Below are 14,061 nucleotides of genomic sequence, written 5' to 3'. Positions count from 1 at the left end.
AATTGCCATCATATCATCCATACAGTATACCATCCACATGACATAGAGAAACAAAACTATGAGGAACAAAAAGTTAAAACAGACGACCTCCACTGCATGACCCACATTTAAATACAACTTTATTCAGATCTGAGGACTTTTAGCTTTATATATATATATATATATATATATATATATATATATATATATATATATATATATATATATATATATATATATATATATATATTTCTTTATATGTATATTTATGTTTTTGATACTCGGTTTCACTTTTCCTTGCCGAGGGGACCAGTGTTGTCTTGCAGTCTCGAAGGCCAAATATCCACATGTCTTTTGGCATCAGAACAGTAAGGCTGCTGCTGTGACAACACCGTCCATCCCACAGCACCATGACTGTTTGTTAATCTTAGTCCAGCAGTCTTTCTTTAACTTGCCCTGGAGAGAGGCGGAGAGGGTGAGAGAGGGTGGAGTCTCCATGAGAGTATTGCTGTAAATCAGAGAGAATCAATAAGAAGCAGAGTTAGGGCCTTCCTCTCAACATGTAGCCCAAAAAGTGTCCTGGTTTTCTTCTACACGAGTTCAGCGCCGTGGGCTCATGTTGCCCATGCAGCTTTGATTCCAACATGTGTGAGTATCCAGCTCCTCACCGGACGCCCTGCCAGAGGCGAGGAGAGGAGTATTGAGGTTACTGAGGCGTATCTGTGTCGGGCACTCCGTTGGCATGCTCTCGAGGAGATTTTGTGTCCTCACAATCCAGGGGCTTATGTAAAATGCTTTGAACAGGAGGGAGGGAAATACCTAAACCAGAACATCTTAAGACTGTGTGTGCACACGCATTTGTTTGATGGGATATAGATATAGAGAGAAATAGATAGATAGAGAAGGACAGAGGGGAGTTCTCGCTGCTGATGTTCGGTTGGCCCGGCATTAAGCTCACAGAGATTAGCCAGCTCAGCGCAGCGCTGTGCGCAGGAGGGCGGGCGGGGCAGCGCTGAGGAACTACCCACAGCGGGGTTCAACACCAGGTTCAGGGAGGTAGAGAGGGTGTGGAGGCTTAGGCCGGTGAGCCGGGTCACACACGGGGAGAGGACAGCGGCGCGACGGCGGCGGGAGCATGTGACTGCGTAACATGCGTGGAGGGTGAGAGAGCTGGAGAATGAGGAAATGAATGAACAGAGCAAGAGGCGGCGACTCATTCATGCTGGTTGATGTGCATTTTACAAGCTTGTATCTCATCCAGCAGACAGGACCTCCATCTATATTGCATGTTCCACTGGGACTCTTTATGCATGTTTTCAAATAAATACTGCATGACTGTGACGTGGCAGGAATTAGAATCTGCTCAAGCTCTCACCTAGTCTGCACTTGATGGTAGCCTCTTTAGGAAAGTCCCCTATGTGATTATAAACTGTTTTCATAAAACAATCACATGCAAGAGGACTTAGCCAGATGAACAGCCATTATCAAACTGGTGCACTGCTGCCATGTGCTCTGGGAAGTTGATTCGGTCACATATAGAGTGGAGCGGAGCTACGCCCCTAAACGCTACCCCCGCGACGCAGAGCTTTGATGTGCAGATTTACAGGTCTTTGTTACTATCTATAGCCCTGCGACTTTGTGTTTTCCCTCCTACTCTTCCTCCGCAATCTCACACAGAGCAGCCAAGGCGATGCAATTATATCTGGCCTTTTGCACCCCACCAACAGGAGGACGGCTTCATGGTGACCGCTCACTGCTTGCGCGGGTCCACCTGGGACATTGCAGCGCAGTCCGAGCCAAGTGTGCACAGATACTGGCGAAATCCCTGACATCACAGCACATTAGCATCAAACCGGTTACTGTTTAATGACTCTTCACACCTGTCTTGTGACTGTGCTCCAAAAAAAGTCAATGTGCCCTCTCGCCAACAACGTGTCAGGCTATAATCCGTGGCTCTATTGTGCACTTCTCTCCGCTAGTATTGTTTGTGAGAGCAACATGAGATGGGCCAGCCAGTGGCCATTTATCTTAATGAGAGCAGTTAACTCTGAGCTGAGCTTTGGCTGCCGGCGTCACGCAAAAAAAAACAAAAAAAAAACCCACCACTGCGCCCGAGAACGTCCTCTCATCCTTCTACCCGCTGACTTGATTTCTAGGAATACGTCTCGCCCTCTCGTTGAAACCTTAATTAGTTCTAAAGGAGATTAAATTATATGTAATTATTATGATAATATTTTCATTTATTCAAGATAACGGGCCGACTTTAGAGAACACAGTATTTGTCGGGAGAGAGCAATCTGCCTCACACAGTCAAAGCTATCAAGGCGTGAAATCAGGAATCCTGACGGCAACAAAATGTAATCTTTTTCATACAGAGGGGACAATAGAAGGAGCTGCATACTCTAAGTCTCCTTCTCCACTTTAATTAAAACAGCTCACTGAAGCTCTCTCTCTCTCCCTCCCCCACATCTCTCTCTCTCTCTCTCTCTCTCTCTCTCTCTCTCTCTCTCTCTCTCTCTCTCTCTCTCTCTCTCTCTCCCTCTCTCTCCCTCTCTTAAGTATGGAGGGCCAATTGTATCTCTATACAGAATCTAGTTATTTCCCTCGCACTGAACTTGTCTTAAGCCCTTGCCCAGAATCCTCGAAATGCTTTTTCTTGCAAATTTGTATAATTTTTTTCTTTCCCTTCCTCTCATCCCTCTTTTTCTGAAATGCAGTTCTCATGACTAAGAGATACATTGTGATTTGATTTGGCGGGCTGCAAACGTAAACGACACACTGACAATGGACAGCGATTCGTAGGAAGAGGAACTTGATTTGGGGATGGACCTATAGCTCACATCCAAAAACAAGAATCCTTTTAAAAATACTTTGATTGTAACCTTAATGATCGAGTGGCCGGTTACACTTTACATTCATCTGCTCTCTGTGAGAAAAACACACTTCACTTTGTTTTTATTATCTACAGCGTGTGATGTGATCTGCTGTATGATGTTTGTAGTATGTCTGAATTTGTATACAACACTCCAGTGACTCGTATCGCAGCGTTTAAATGAACGCTTTTACTGAAAATGCGGCCTTGTGACTTTGTAAAAGAGAGTGATATAGTCAAGGGCGATTAAAAGGACATTCAGACCACATTCACAAATGACTTAATGGAAGAGAGAGTTAGTTGGCATTTAGAAACTGGATTGAGGTAAGAATGTGCGTGTTTGATTTCCACTACCAGTCCAGTTAATGAATGCTGCAGTTACGCATTCTAAATACCTCATTATCTGCATACTGTCGTTTTTGTTTTGCATATATGTTTTTACATCTTACAATAGTCAGGCTACAGAGAGTTTTTTTGAAGGTGTCTTGCTGCCTCATTGGCATTAAGGAGGATTCACAGCCCTGGGTTTCTCCTCATGTGTTGCAGTCCCTCCGACTCACCTCCCTTTTCCTCTCCTCTCCCCTCCCCCTTCTCCTCCCCCCTACAAATCTAGCCCGAGGGCAGGTAGGGCATCTCGTTATGGTAGTTGTAGTCCGGGCAAACCTTCTGGACCAGACGGTAGTCCGTACTGTAGAAGGAAATGTAGATACAGATGACCTTGAAAGGCTTTGAGCAAATCCAGGACACGTGGCTCTGAATCTGCTCCTGGAAGCAGGTCTTGGACGGGTCGTAGTTGCACAGTGAGGTGCGCTTGCTGCGATCCACCTTCTCATAGTCCACACGGCAGTTGAAAATCTTTGAGTCCTTAGGGTAAACCACGCTCTGGCGCTCCAGGTCAAACTCCACCGCCTTGACAGGTGGCACCAGGCTGACGGAGATGTTTCCCTGGCCCGTGGAGTTGTGGCGGAAGTAGACGCTGAACGTGCCGTTCCCGTGGTCCACAATCTTGCCGGTGATCAGCAGGTTGAGCCTCACCGTCTTGATGTTGGAATAGAAGTCTCCCCAGCCAAACATCTTCTTGAACTTGCCGGTCTTGACGATGGGCCGACGCTTGACCCTGGAGCTGGAGGCGTCGGGTTTGAGCAGGTCGCTCCCCAACATCTCCCAGAACTCCTGTTTGGAAAACTCCTGCTTGGAGAAAGGGACCGGCGAGCGGTAGGGCAGCTCCAGAGAGGTGGTGTTAGCAGCTCTGCTCTTGCTGTGAAGCATCCAGCGGCTCAGGGGCGAGAGGGGAGCCTGCCCGCTCAGAAGGCCCACCGTCTTGGAGGAGTCGTCTGAGGAGCTCTTATGGCTGGAGGAGTCGTCTTCTTGACCCAAGGCCACCTAGAGAGAGGACGCGGAGGTGGGAATTGAAAAAGAAAATAGAGAGAGAAAGTAGGCAGTTATCAGCAAGGTGGAGGACGTGGACAGAAAACAAATCAAAGGCTTAATCGATACTTAATTTACTGTTCACACCTCTAGTGGTAGTAACCGTGACATTCTATTAATGTTATATATATAAATAAATGGTGGACAATTTGCAGGTATTGCTATTATTACCTTCTTTTGTTTACCATGAGAGAAAATGCTCCTTTATGTCTAGTTTTCACAGAGACAATGTTATTCCCTAAGCCCCCTAGTAATGGGATCGTATGCCGCCTTCGAGCTACTTCAGGCCAAAGAAACAGAAAATCCACCCTAAAACTGAATTCACATAAAGTGCGTTACTCCTGCGGTCTTGGGCAGTTTAATCAATATTTGTGAGGGTGGACAATTTTCTGCAAAGTCCATAATCCTGTAAAACACTAAAGCTCTGTCATTACAAAATGCTTTCGACGGTTGTTTCTCTGACAACAGAGGTTGGAGCTTGATTTATGTTCTTATAAAGTGTCTGGAGGAACCAAAATGAGCAGAATTCTTGCAAAAACACCGAGACAGCAACCATTTAATGTTTCATCCGATTTCAGTCAAATTAAGTCACATAAGGTCACTTGAAAATCATCTAATTGGACATAAATTGTTCATATCTAAAATCTTAAAGAGAGAAACTCAAAGTAAAGAGCAGACTAAGCCGTCTTTGGAAGTGCGGTGTGAGAACAGGGGAAATTATTATTGCCTCGAAAGGATTGGTCGGAGGATCAAAGTGTTTGTGGAAGGGGAGGTGGGGAGGCGGGGGACCAAAGAATAAAGTGTAATGTCCAATTAAGACTTTTTTAATTAAAGAAAAGTATCTGTATCGGCACACACACAAAGCTGTCAGATGTTAACATCAACTGAGGGAAAGCGAAGGGGAGTAAGGGAGATAAGACAGTGCTGCTGTGCTCAGCAGTAGAGTTGTGAAGAGTGTGTGTGAGTGTAAGCGAAAAGTAATGGGTAATTATTTAACGGTAATGATCTATTAACAGGTAGCTTCTGTCCCATGTGCCATAGAAGTCAACGGCATCATTGTGTCCCTTGGACGTGGCAGCGGAGAACAAACACACACGCGCACAAACACACACGCGTCGCTTTTGAATTTTGAGTTGTAAACGTGAACAATAAGTGATGCAAATGCGGGATGAGTTTGTGTATGTGCGCTCTACCCGCGGAGATTTTAAGATGATGCATAATGCATGCACTCCTGTCTGTGCTCTGATCCATCTACTGTCTTGGTTGCCAGGGCTTCCTTATACAGGCTTAGTCAGGATTATTAAGTCTGACTCATTTTTATTCTATTTTATGCAGGTTTTTCAATCCGGCTCAGATTTGTTCACTCGCGCTGCAGTCAGTCAGCGATATTGATTGTCTGTCTCTCTGAAAACATGTATTTCCTTTCATAACAACGTGTATCGCATTTCAACTGCCTTTGTGAGGATTCCCGCTGATGCGGTTGTGGCCTGGAGTTTGGACTCAGATGAGAGGACCTCGTTCTTCCTCTAATCTGGCCCTATTACCACGAGGGTGTGAGAGGCCAGACGCTCTCTGCTCTAGTTACCTGTCTGCTGCTACGCTACACTGCCGCTCAGATCCGTCAGCCTCCCCAAGGGGGCCAATGGCTGCCTTGACGAGGACTCCTCTCGAATCAGATAGTTCTCACAGCTTCTTCGAGAATCCTAAAGTCATTAATTATGAAGAAAAAAAAATGGAAGAGCTGAAGACATATTGATTTTAATCTTTTCAGATGTGTCTTTGTTTTTTCAGAGTGGGAGTCGAGGCCGGGCCGGATGACTTTGATGACAAATACACCATTCCCCACAGCTTTTATTGAAGGACTTGTGTTGGATTTCTCTTCACAGCACAGAGGCTAGCACTCCGCCTGCCTCCCCAGATAGCACTCAAGAGCCCCGCGGTGTCGTATATAAAAAGGCCCCTTAGGGTTCATGAAAAATATGTCACTCTTGATTTCTATAACAACAGCCCTTTGCTTTTAAGATCCTGATCATTTTGCCAAAACCGCCGCTTGTCCAGAGTAACTCTTAGATGGCGCCAACACTCGTATCTGAGAAAAAACATATTGCAGAAAGCTTCGCAGTAGCTTGAGCAAGGCACGCCTCCCTCTCAGCACAGCCTTTATTGGAAAGCCTGAAAGGCCTGGCTGCAATATAGGGGGATGAAGTGAGCATTGTGCTATTGTTGAACAGAAGATTTAAGTGTCTGGCACTGCTGGAGGTGTCAGATTCAGTGTGCAGCATCATTGTCAAAGACACAATTTAAAATGAGCCTAATGTGGCTCTGAAAAAAAGAACGGAAAATTCAATTATTACTGCAGTGAGAGAGGAAATACTGTGTGGTGTGTCTTGCTTTTACTGCTTTTAAATACCATTTTGGTTTAATTTCTACAGGTAAATGTTGTGTTGTGTCATTTTTTAGATGCTTTTTGAAGGTTTTCAAACCCTACGAGATCTAGTGGACAATCACTGCATCTGTGAGGTCACAGGGGTCACATGTTCCACTGTTGCACTTAAGTTATGATTTTTTTTTTATCATTAAATATTATAACAATCACTAGTTTTACACTCCACTCTGAAAAACTGCATACTGCTACAACTCTCTCGCCACTCTGCATTTAACTGGGGAAGTATATGAGGTGTAAGATTTAACTACCAGCGTGCTTCCCTCCTTCCACTTGTGCAATGCAAGCAAGAAGAGATAGGAAAACCGAGAGTTTGCTGTTGTTTTCACAGCATTACACGATGAATACATTGCTTCACTATAGTGGGATATTCTCACATTTTAGCATGCACACCTCAACATTGTGTTGTTAGCAGTTAACAGTACTAATGTGTTGTGCTTTGGGTATTCATACCACCCACCTGCTTTCATATAACAACACAGTACAATAAGTCATCCTTTGATGATGCACCTTAAATAATATCTATTATTCAGTTACCTGTGTTGTTACATTAAAAAAGTGTTTTGTTGAGTTTACAAAAAATAATGTCAAGAGGTTTACTGTTCACTCTGCCATAATAACATATGCACCATGTACACAGTGTACCATTTTACACTGTAAAGTGTTGCTTTCAAAGTCCAGAAAAAGTTCCATTCAGACTAAGTTTGTTTTGTTTCATGAAGCTTGGCAAGATGTATCCCAGCTTTAAGTACTGTAGGCAAAGTGTGGGCGATGGGCAATCAGGTCTGAGTGAGGGGGCGGAGGTTCGGGGTGATTTTGTCATTTGTCATGTGCGCTAAGTGAGTCAGTGAAACGGCTGGAGAGGATGGGAGGTGGCTGCAGGCTCTGTCGCTGTGGTAATTGTGAGTCATTCAGCCTCAGTGAACACAGGCCCCAGGCCTCTCTCCCAGCAGGGAGGTTGGAGGAAGAGAGCGATCCTCACAAGCCTGCCAGCTCCACAGGCAATAATCAGCCTGTTACAGTGACAGGTACACCGTTTTAACCCCTTTCCCCCGGTGACAGAGGTACGTTACGGCCATAGTGCAGCAGAGAGATCAGGGAGCCACTTAGCCGAAACCAGTGCCATAACTCTCACAGAGGCAGCCGAGGGGTGACAGACCAGCGTGTCAACCAGAGGATGTTGTTCTGAGATTAGACTCCCACTCCAGTTTGATCGTTCAGACTATACTGGTCGAGTTCCTGCGTTTGAACGAGAGCTGCACACTTTTTACTTCAAAGACGTAGAGACTGCAGATAAAATGATAGTCAATCTCAAAATATTTTAATTGTTGAGTCATCGTTCATTCATCAATTTTAATTTTAAATCAAATTTATTTCGGTTTTAGATAATTGGTTGGCTAGAACAATACATTTTCACCTTGGGCATTACGACATGTTAATGAAATAGATAAATTACTTATTAATTAAAAAAAAAAATTAACAGTACTTTTTTAGAATATCACTGGATAAAATATAAAATGATCATGCTCATTGTTAAATTTGGTCGGTCAAAGTGATGAGAATCATCATCTTTGCAGTTCCCCTCAGATTGATATGATTGAGTGTCTTTCAGCTCATTCTTTGTTTGTTTTTGGCCCAAAAAAGCGTCAAACGAGTTAATAGCTGGTGAACATAGTGGAGCATTAAGCAACCAAAGAACAAGATATTTCCACCACGAGTTGGTAGAGACTGAACGAGAGCTAAAAAGAGAGAGAATAATTGGGTTTACATCAGATGGCCAGAAACACAAGGTCAAATGAAGGCCAAAGTTGTGCTCTACATAGACAGCCGTTTGTTAAAAAGTTCAGTGTATTAAGGCGACGTTATTTCTATACCTCGTTTCTGCTGCCTCTAAATGGACAAAAACCCAGCTTTTGTCGATTTAAATAGGATTTTGACTTACATGTAATGGTATTTTATATTGTTGTAGTATAAATGGAGTAATGGATCAAATATTTATTTCACCAATGTACATTATACAATTAAAATGTGCAGTCTTTACAATGTGGAAAGTTATTGCAGATAGGCCTGATTATCAAGAAAATAAACAATAATTTTAGCTCTAATTGAGACAAAGATTCTATGTATATATTTTTCTTCTTCTTGTATTTCTTTTTTTATTGTCTTTATTACCACTTTACTGGTATATTTGTATCACAATAAACACTGATTAGGTAATTGGTCGTTAAAAAGGTAATAGAATAAAACATTTACTTCAGATCTGCTTCAACTTGAAATTTAAATCTTAAAAGTCTTAAACTTCAGATTATTACTAGACAGTGTACTGTATGTATGTATTTGGTGTGATAACATTGTATTTGTATGGATTTTAAAATCTAGATTTACATAATGAACTGATTAATAGAGAGAAATCTTCCTCTGGAGCCACCCACCAGGGCTGGGAGCCTTTGCCTGTCACGGGGATCTGACAAGTTCAATAAGCACTCCATTTTCCTTTCGCTGTTGAGTTGAACATTTTCTTCATCTCTAATATGACATTAATTTTTAATTAAAGAGCAAGCAGCTCAGATTTCTTAAGTGTTCTTCTCTGCTTTATTCTTTTTTTTTTTTTCTCTGTCTGCTCTCCGTGTTTCCAGATCCAATATGCTCACTGCAGGAGGCTTCTCCATTGCATGATTAAAGTCTGAAAATAGCGGTGTGCCCTTATAACTAATTATTCTTCTGGCTAGTGTAGATCCAAGAAGAGGAAAAAAGGTAATTTCATAAGAAACAAGCCATTTGACTCTTAATGAATAATTTACTCAGGCTTCTTGGGGGTCACTGGGGCTCAGATCTGCAGTCGGAGAACAAACTCACGACACTAATACTTTTTATTCTAAACTCTTGTCCTCCACCTGCTTCCCCAGCTCATTTTGGACAGGTTCAGTTGTGTGGTCCCAGTGGAATTGGGCTCATTTTGTACGCTCAGAAAGAAGCCGCGTTGTGAATTGACTATCAAACTTTTTACATTGCAGGATATTGACAAGTTAGCGGTGCATGGAGGAAGCAGAGGGGACTGTTCCTCCTCAGGTTCTCCCCAATTTGGCTCCAGGGAGCAGGAAGCAAAGCATGCATTGATGGGCCAGAGCTGATTAAAGCGCTGCTCCAGCATTCTCTAGTAAAAAAGCTGGAATTACGCTGTCGTTGTCTGATGGAGGTTCAGGTATGAGAAGCTTCAATTGAATGCTGTCTCATCAAGGCCGGCTGTCTGACTTAATGCTCCAGTCTTTCTGTTGGATTTTGATACCTGCAGCTCAAAAGCATAAATACCTGAAGAGTTTTAATCTCCAACAAGAAAGCAAAAAAGTGTAACTGTGTAAAAGAGCTAACACTTTAAGTATCAGTGAAATGCCATCAGGGATGGCTTTAAGGATGTGGTTCACGTGGTGAACACAAATGCAACGCGTCGCTCATCGGTGTGAAGCTCTGCTCAGCTTTACAGGCTGCAACATATAGGAATACGATATGCCACACAGCTCGGACAACAGTCAACCAAACTAACACAGCAATCTGCTTCTTTAGCTGAAGTCAAACTTTTTTTCTGTTTAGCAGCAGGATAACAGCAAATGTGAGCAGGGAAGTGAAATATGATCTCAAGTGCTTACTTGAGAAACATTTGACTCGCATCCTGACAATAGATGTGAACTGTAGTCTATCTCTACTGCCTTAGGCCGTCACCAGATGAAACGACGTTGTTGGAACTCTTAAAACAATCTTTATGTTCAGGGGCAAGTGACCTTCAGTACTAACTGCTTTCTCCAGAAAGATGATGGCAATTCTTCTGATTCGTTAACAGAATGTTGCTCTGCTGCTGCTAAGGTGAGGACGTTAGGATGGATGTTTGGACCTATACAAAGAATGGGACTTTGACGCTGCATCCTGTAGTTATACTGTGTATCCATCCAAGAGTCAATGCTGGTTAACATAATCCAGGCTGGTCTCGTCCAGCATTCAAACCCACAAACGTTTGTAGAAATCCCACGAAATTATACTTTGCAGAAACCGAACAGCTGAAGTTACCTAAACCTAACCATAACTACACAAGTAAGAGTGTAGTGAACATGTTACTTTTTAATGAACTGACAAAAGGATCGGTTTGCGCTTAAAGGTCAGCGAACCTTTCCAAGTATATAGAAAACACTCCGGCTCCTCTCAGGATGACTGTGAAGTGCATGACTGCTCAAACTGGAGAAATAAAGGTTAAGATAATTGCTGTCCTTTATCCCAAGGAAAAACATTCCCTATTCACTTCAGAAATGACCGAAGTCCGCAACAAATAATAAAATGTTCCTATTATCCATTTATCATACTTGAAACAGAACTTCTTTCAAGCTTGGCCAAATAAATCCCTTTGGCTGTGCGCTGCTTTAATTGGAAACCCCCCCAAAAGACCCCCAGCGGGGCTTGTCTGGACATGTGCACCACTCTGACCCTGAAAATCACTGTACCGTCACCGGGCAGCACGCTGGCGAACTGCACACTACATGTTCATTCACGCAGAACAGACTGTTTACAGATTGTGAGAGAATATAAATGGGCTTTTGCTCCCCGGCCTCATCCTGATCTGGTATCCAGCGGCTCCAGTCACACCATGATGAGGTCAGCGTGAACCTCAGAGCCTGCGGCATCAGAAAAGCCTGATCCCTCCCGTGTTAAACTGACTGACAGCCTGATGTTCCCCCTTCAAATAAACCCACGTCCCCTGGTTCCACATCACCTTTCTAATATTGTTTGGATGCCGACTTCTCATTCTATATTGACACTTTCCATAACATTTTCACAACGCAATAAAACAACTTTATTGTCAGTTCCAGCAGAAGCTCTCTGAAATTAAAACGTCTGTGATGGATTTTCCCACCCTTAGTTATTCCTTTGCGTGAAAGTCAAGCGCATCTTTATCCGGGTCCCCCGGGAGTTATACCCACTCATTCTACCCAAGGCGACGAGTCATTTTTCTTTAAGCTGTGCACTGTAATCCACCCTCCACTATCTGAAACAGCAGAATCTACAGATAGTCTTCCAGGATCTGCTCTCTCTCCCCTGCAGTCTCCCAGAGAGCAATGCCACAATAAATTGTGCTGGTTGTGAGCAGACAACGTATTCTGTCTCAGGACAGCCCGGCGCTTCACTTTGAAGGGCTGTCAGTGTGTCGGCGAGCGTACTTTCTCTCTGTCCGTCTCTCTCAGCCTCTCGCTGTCTGTCTCTGCTGCTGGGAGCCTGAAGGGGGAGGACAGGCGTTCCCCTGCCGGCTCCCTCAGCAGGCCGTCAGGAGGGAAGAGCTGCACCTCTGGGGTCGCTCGTGCTGCGGTTGTGCATAACTCAAGCTGTTTTACACCACAGGCAGGCAGGAGGCCACGAGGTTGTCCATTATATCAACAGCAGCCCAGGTCATTCCTCGCTTCTTCACGTCTTTTACTGTTTTACTTAGATTTATTACTTCTTTTTTTTCTATTTTACTACTATCTCTCGGTGCTGGAATCCTGCAATCGCACTGTGGGACTAATAAAGGATTATCTTATCTTGCCTCTTATCTTACATGTTGTTTTTGTGATCGCTCATTGTTGGGTTGTTTATTTGAGTCAGATAAAACTATAAATCAATGTAAAACAAAAGGGTTGAGTGAAATGGCTTAAAACCAAATCATACAGTTACACCAGGTGTGCTGGCAGAGCCAATTAGGTGGCTTCAAGAGTACACGTCCAATTTATTAATAAGTCAAACAACAATCATGCAGCTACCTGTGCAAACCAAATGAAGCTTATGTGGAAGTCTCAGCTTATCTGGGCGTTCATTCCAAATTAAACCATCCAGATTTTTACACAATTCCCCTCAGACAATCATATCGTTGCTGTCAAATCTTTTAACTATTTCCTTCTCTGCTGCTGTCGGTTGTCATGTCAGTACGACTTCTCCCCCGTCTTACCCCGCGCCTCGTCCTGCCCCGTATCCCATCATCAGATCTTCATCCAACCCTTCACCACCACCACTTGTGTCTCGACTAGACTACATCACATCGGGGTCCATTCATCTTATCACGCACCATGTAATGAACTATTGTCCACTCTAAATTATGTCTCTGCTGAGTGGAATTCTTTCATAAATGTAGATCCACAATGAAAGGGGTACAAACAGTTGGCATTCATAAATGTCATGGCCGAAGCTTTGAAATGATAATGTGAACAATGTGCAGATTGATGATTCGGAAAACAATGGCCATGGCGGAACTGGTACAATGGATATACCTGCAATCAAGAACTATTTCTAAAATCTATATTTCAAAATGACTAACAATTATTTTCTTGATTAATTCAGTCATTTTGTGTTTTACCCACCCACTTATGGGGGGACAGATGTCATCAGCACAACACTTTTTTGTCTGCTTCCACTGTGGTTCTGCGCCAAACTCTCCGTGATAATAGAAATGTGACAATTATGAATGCGTTTTGTGTTTCCCGCGTCTGTGTGGGATGTGAGGTGGAGAGTGGAGGCTTATGAGCTCTGACATGCAGATTGCAACAGTGATGGCAAAGAGGAAGACTCAAGAGAGCGAGGAAGCCCAAAACAAAACCCCCCAAAAAATGAATTCACTCTGCTGCTGCTGTCTCACATTTGTGTCTGCATGCAATATCAGACAGTGAGTTTTCTCTATTTGTTTTCTCAGGATTAAGGTGGTATTTCTGCTTCGCCGGGGATGTATCTGGGCGGACAAGGTCAGCCACCCTGTCAGGAGGACAGGTACGAATCTAAGGCTTTGTGACGGGTCAAAACGGAGAGATGCTGTTAGAATTAGTGCAGGGCAGCTGCTGATTTTTAATCTTCCACACAGGTTTGTCGAGTGTGTGTTTGTGCATTGTTGCACCGTGCAGTTTCCAGAAAAACTACTGGCACTTCAGCTTCGATTGTGCCTTTTGTTGTCTCAGTTGTTGAACTGCTATGTTATGATTCAAGCGTCCCATTGCAGTGATGCTCTTTGCACAGGCTGATGACAATGTCCTCTTTGTCACGAAAGGGATTTGGGCTCTGTGAGATTTTCAGTGGAAGAAAAAAAGTATTTAATTGACGTGTTAAATAAGTGCAGGTTTCCTTGCTGATGGCAATGTCAAATAAAGGGTAATGGTAAAAGTGGAAAACATACTGTCACGGCACTGGATCCCTGTTTGGATATTCATACAAGTGTGACTTTTTCTTTATATTTTTATACACAGAAACCTTGGAATATACACAAAAGTCTTCATTGAAATTCAATCTGCAAAAAGCGACATTCTGTTCAGAGCTCCGGAGGTGAAATTCAGCGGTCGGG

The 14,061-nt window shown here is 43.5% G+C and overlaps 1 protein-coding gene across 1 annotated transcript in view; it reads right to left on the bottom strand.

The window, feature by feature from the left end:
• Positions 1-237: 237 nt before the first annotated feature.
• Positions 238-14,061, bottom strand: part of LOC137787206 (neurexophilin-1) — a 17,907-nt gene continuing 4,083 nt past the window's right edge. Inside the window, exon 2 of the mRNA XM_068579517.1 lies at positions 238-4,234. Coding sequence (XP_068435618.1) covers positions 3,461-4,234 — 774 coding nt within the window. The 3' untranslated portion in view covers positions 238-3,460. The remainder of the gene's footprint in view (positions 4,235-14,061) is intronic.

This window comes from Clinocottus analis, unplaced genomic scaffold (genome assembly GCF_023055335.1).
Source record: "Clinocottus analis isolate CAN_PGR_092001 unplaced genomic scaffold, fCliAna1.0.p SCAF_16, whole genome shotgun sequence".
NCBI lineage: Eukaryota > Metazoa > Chordata > Actinopteri > Perciformes > Cottidae > Clinocottus > Clinocottus analis.
The sequence above is the reverse complement of the archived record's forward strand: the minus strand, read 5'-3'. Positions and strand labels throughout refer to the sequence as shown.